Here is a 2,054-nt window from a genome sequence, read left to right as displayed (position 1 = left end):
CAGCCAGTTCCTCCTCGTCCTTTTGGAGTGGTTCAGAAGCTGCAATGTCTGATGGCAGTGTCGTCCTTGTGCTTCTGTCCCCATCCCATGTCCCCATGAGGGATCTGGGGTGCACACCAGGGCTGTGTCTGACCCCCGTCCCTGATGTCCCCCCAGCTCGCCCAGAAGTACGACCCACAGAAGGAGGCTGAGCTGCGGACATGGATCGAGAGCGTCACGGGGCGCCAGATCGGGCCTGATTTCCAGAAGGGGCTGAAGGATGGGGTGATCCTCTGCGAGTGAGTCCTGGGACAATGTCCCTGGCCCCTGCTCTGGGTGGGTGGGGATGGGGAACACCAGCTCTGCAGGGGGCACCACCAGCCCTTGGAATGGGAAGGATGGGCTGAACCTGTGCCAGTGGGACCTGCCAGAGGTATCTCCAGCTGTCGTCTTTGGGGAGCCCTGGGAACCAAGAGGGACTTAGGGGGGATTTGCCTCACATGGGGAAGGACTGGTCTGGACCTTCCCAAAAGGGGCCCATGCCCTGCATCCCCCCCATGGTCTCTGCCCTGCATCCCTCCAGGCTCATGAACAAGCTGCAGCCCAACTCTGTGAGGAAGATCAACCGCTTAGCTCAGAACTGGCACCAGGTAGGTGCAGCCCTGCTGCCACCCACACCCTGTCCCTGTGCCATTACCACCTGGGGCTCACCCCTCTCCCCGCCCACAGCTCGAGAACCTCTCCAACTTCATCAAGGCCATGGCCAGCTATGGCATGAACCCTGTGGACCTCTTTGAAGCCAATGACCTGTTTGAGAGTGGGAACCTGACACAGGTGCAGGTGTCACTGCTGGCTCTGGCGGGAATGGTGAGTGTGGGGAGACAAGTGGCTTGGGAGGGGGCTCAGTCCCACAGGGACCCCCAGCTTGGGGTGGAGCCTGTGGGAACCTGCTGCTCTCCCTGCCCAGGGAGAGGGGGAGGAGGGTCTGGGACCCCCATCCTTCCTCACTGCCCCTTCTGGCAGGCCAAGACGAAGGGACTGCAGAGTGGTGTGGACATCGGCGTGAAGTACTCGGAGAAGCAGCAGAGGAATTTTGATGAGGCCAAGATGAAGGCTGGGCAGTGTGTGATTGGGTTGCAGGTGGGCAGCCCTGCAGGGCTCCAAGGGTGGGGAGCTGGGTGAGGGGTGCCCAGTTCTATCAAACCCCAAGCACATCTGGGGGAATCAGAGGCTCAAGGTGCCTCAGGTGTCCTCAGTATGTGGGAGCATCGTGGTTTTGTGTCCAGCACTCCATGGCCATGAGCCTGGGACGGGTTATGGAGCACTGTCTGTGGCCCCTGGGCTGAGGGGTGGTGGAGAGGGGGAAGGAGGGGCACAGGTGGGGCAGCACATGCTCCTCACCAGACCCCTTTGTCAGATGGGCACAAACAAGTGTGCCAGCCAGTCTGGCATGACAGCCTACGGCACCCGGAGGCACCTCTATGACCCCAAGAACCAGATCCTGCCGCCCATGGACCACTCCACCATCAGCCTCCAGATGGGCACCAACAAGTGTGCCAGCCAGGTGAGTCCCCACGCCGGGCTGGGGAGGGCAGGGGGATCACAGCTGAGCCCTGCTCCATCCGTTCCTTCCTTCCAGGTGGGCATGACAGCTCCCGGCACCAGGAGACACATCTACGATTCCAAGATGGGAACAGAGAAGTGTGACAACTCCTCCATGTCGCTGCAGATGGGCTCCAACCAGGGTGCCAACCAGAGCGGGCAGGTCTTCGGCCTCGGCCGCCAGATCTACGACCCCAAGTACTGCCCACAGGGCAACCAGGGTGAGGTGGCCAATGCTGCTGGAGACCCGAGCGGGGACCCCCCTGGGTACGGCTACTATCACAAGGAGGAGGAGAGTTACTGAACGGGATGGCACCGGCCCTGTCCACACCATCTGCTGTGCAGCCCCACTGCCAGCCACATTCCTGCCTCTACTGTCGTCAGCATTCCTTCTTTTTAAACTCTTTTTAAACTTTGGAAATTAATCTATTTTTCTGAGTAAGGAAATAAAGACCCTGTTTCTAGAGAGGAGC

At 60.2% G+C, this 2,054-nt stretch overlaps 1 protein-coding gene across 1 annotated transcript in view; it reads left to right on the top strand.

Annotated features, from left to right (window-relative positions):
* Positions 1-1,984, top strand: part of LOC103800019 (calponin-2-like) — a gene marked incomplete at its 5' end in the record, with an annotated part of 2,838 nt that extends 854 nt beyond the window's left edge. The window contains 6 exons of the mRNA XM_009072378.1: positions 157-278; positions 563-629; positions 709-846; positions 1,003-1,119; positions 1,397-1,543; positions 1,619-1,984. Of these exons, the coding sequence (XP_009070626.1) occupies positions 157-278; positions 563-629; positions 709-846; positions 1,003-1,119; positions 1,397-1,543; positions 1,619-1,885 (858 nt within the window). The remainder of the gene's footprint in view (positions 1-156; positions 279-562; positions 630-708; positions 847-1,002; positions 1,120-1,396; positions 1,544-1,618) is intronic.
* Between the last annotated feature and the right edge of the window lie 70 nt (positions 1,985-2,054).

The sequence above is a fragment of the Acanthisitta chloris genome, unplaced genomic scaffold, assembly GCF_000695815.1.
Source record: "Acanthisitta chloris isolate BGI_N310 unplaced genomic scaffold, ASM69581v1 scaffold33623, whole genome shotgun sequence".
NCBI classification, from domain to species: Eukaryota; Metazoa; Chordata; class Aves; order Passeriformes; family Acanthisittidae; genus Acanthisitta; species Acanthisitta chloris.
Note: the sequence above shows the minus strand (reverse complement) of the source record. Positions and strands in the feature narration are given on the sequence as shown.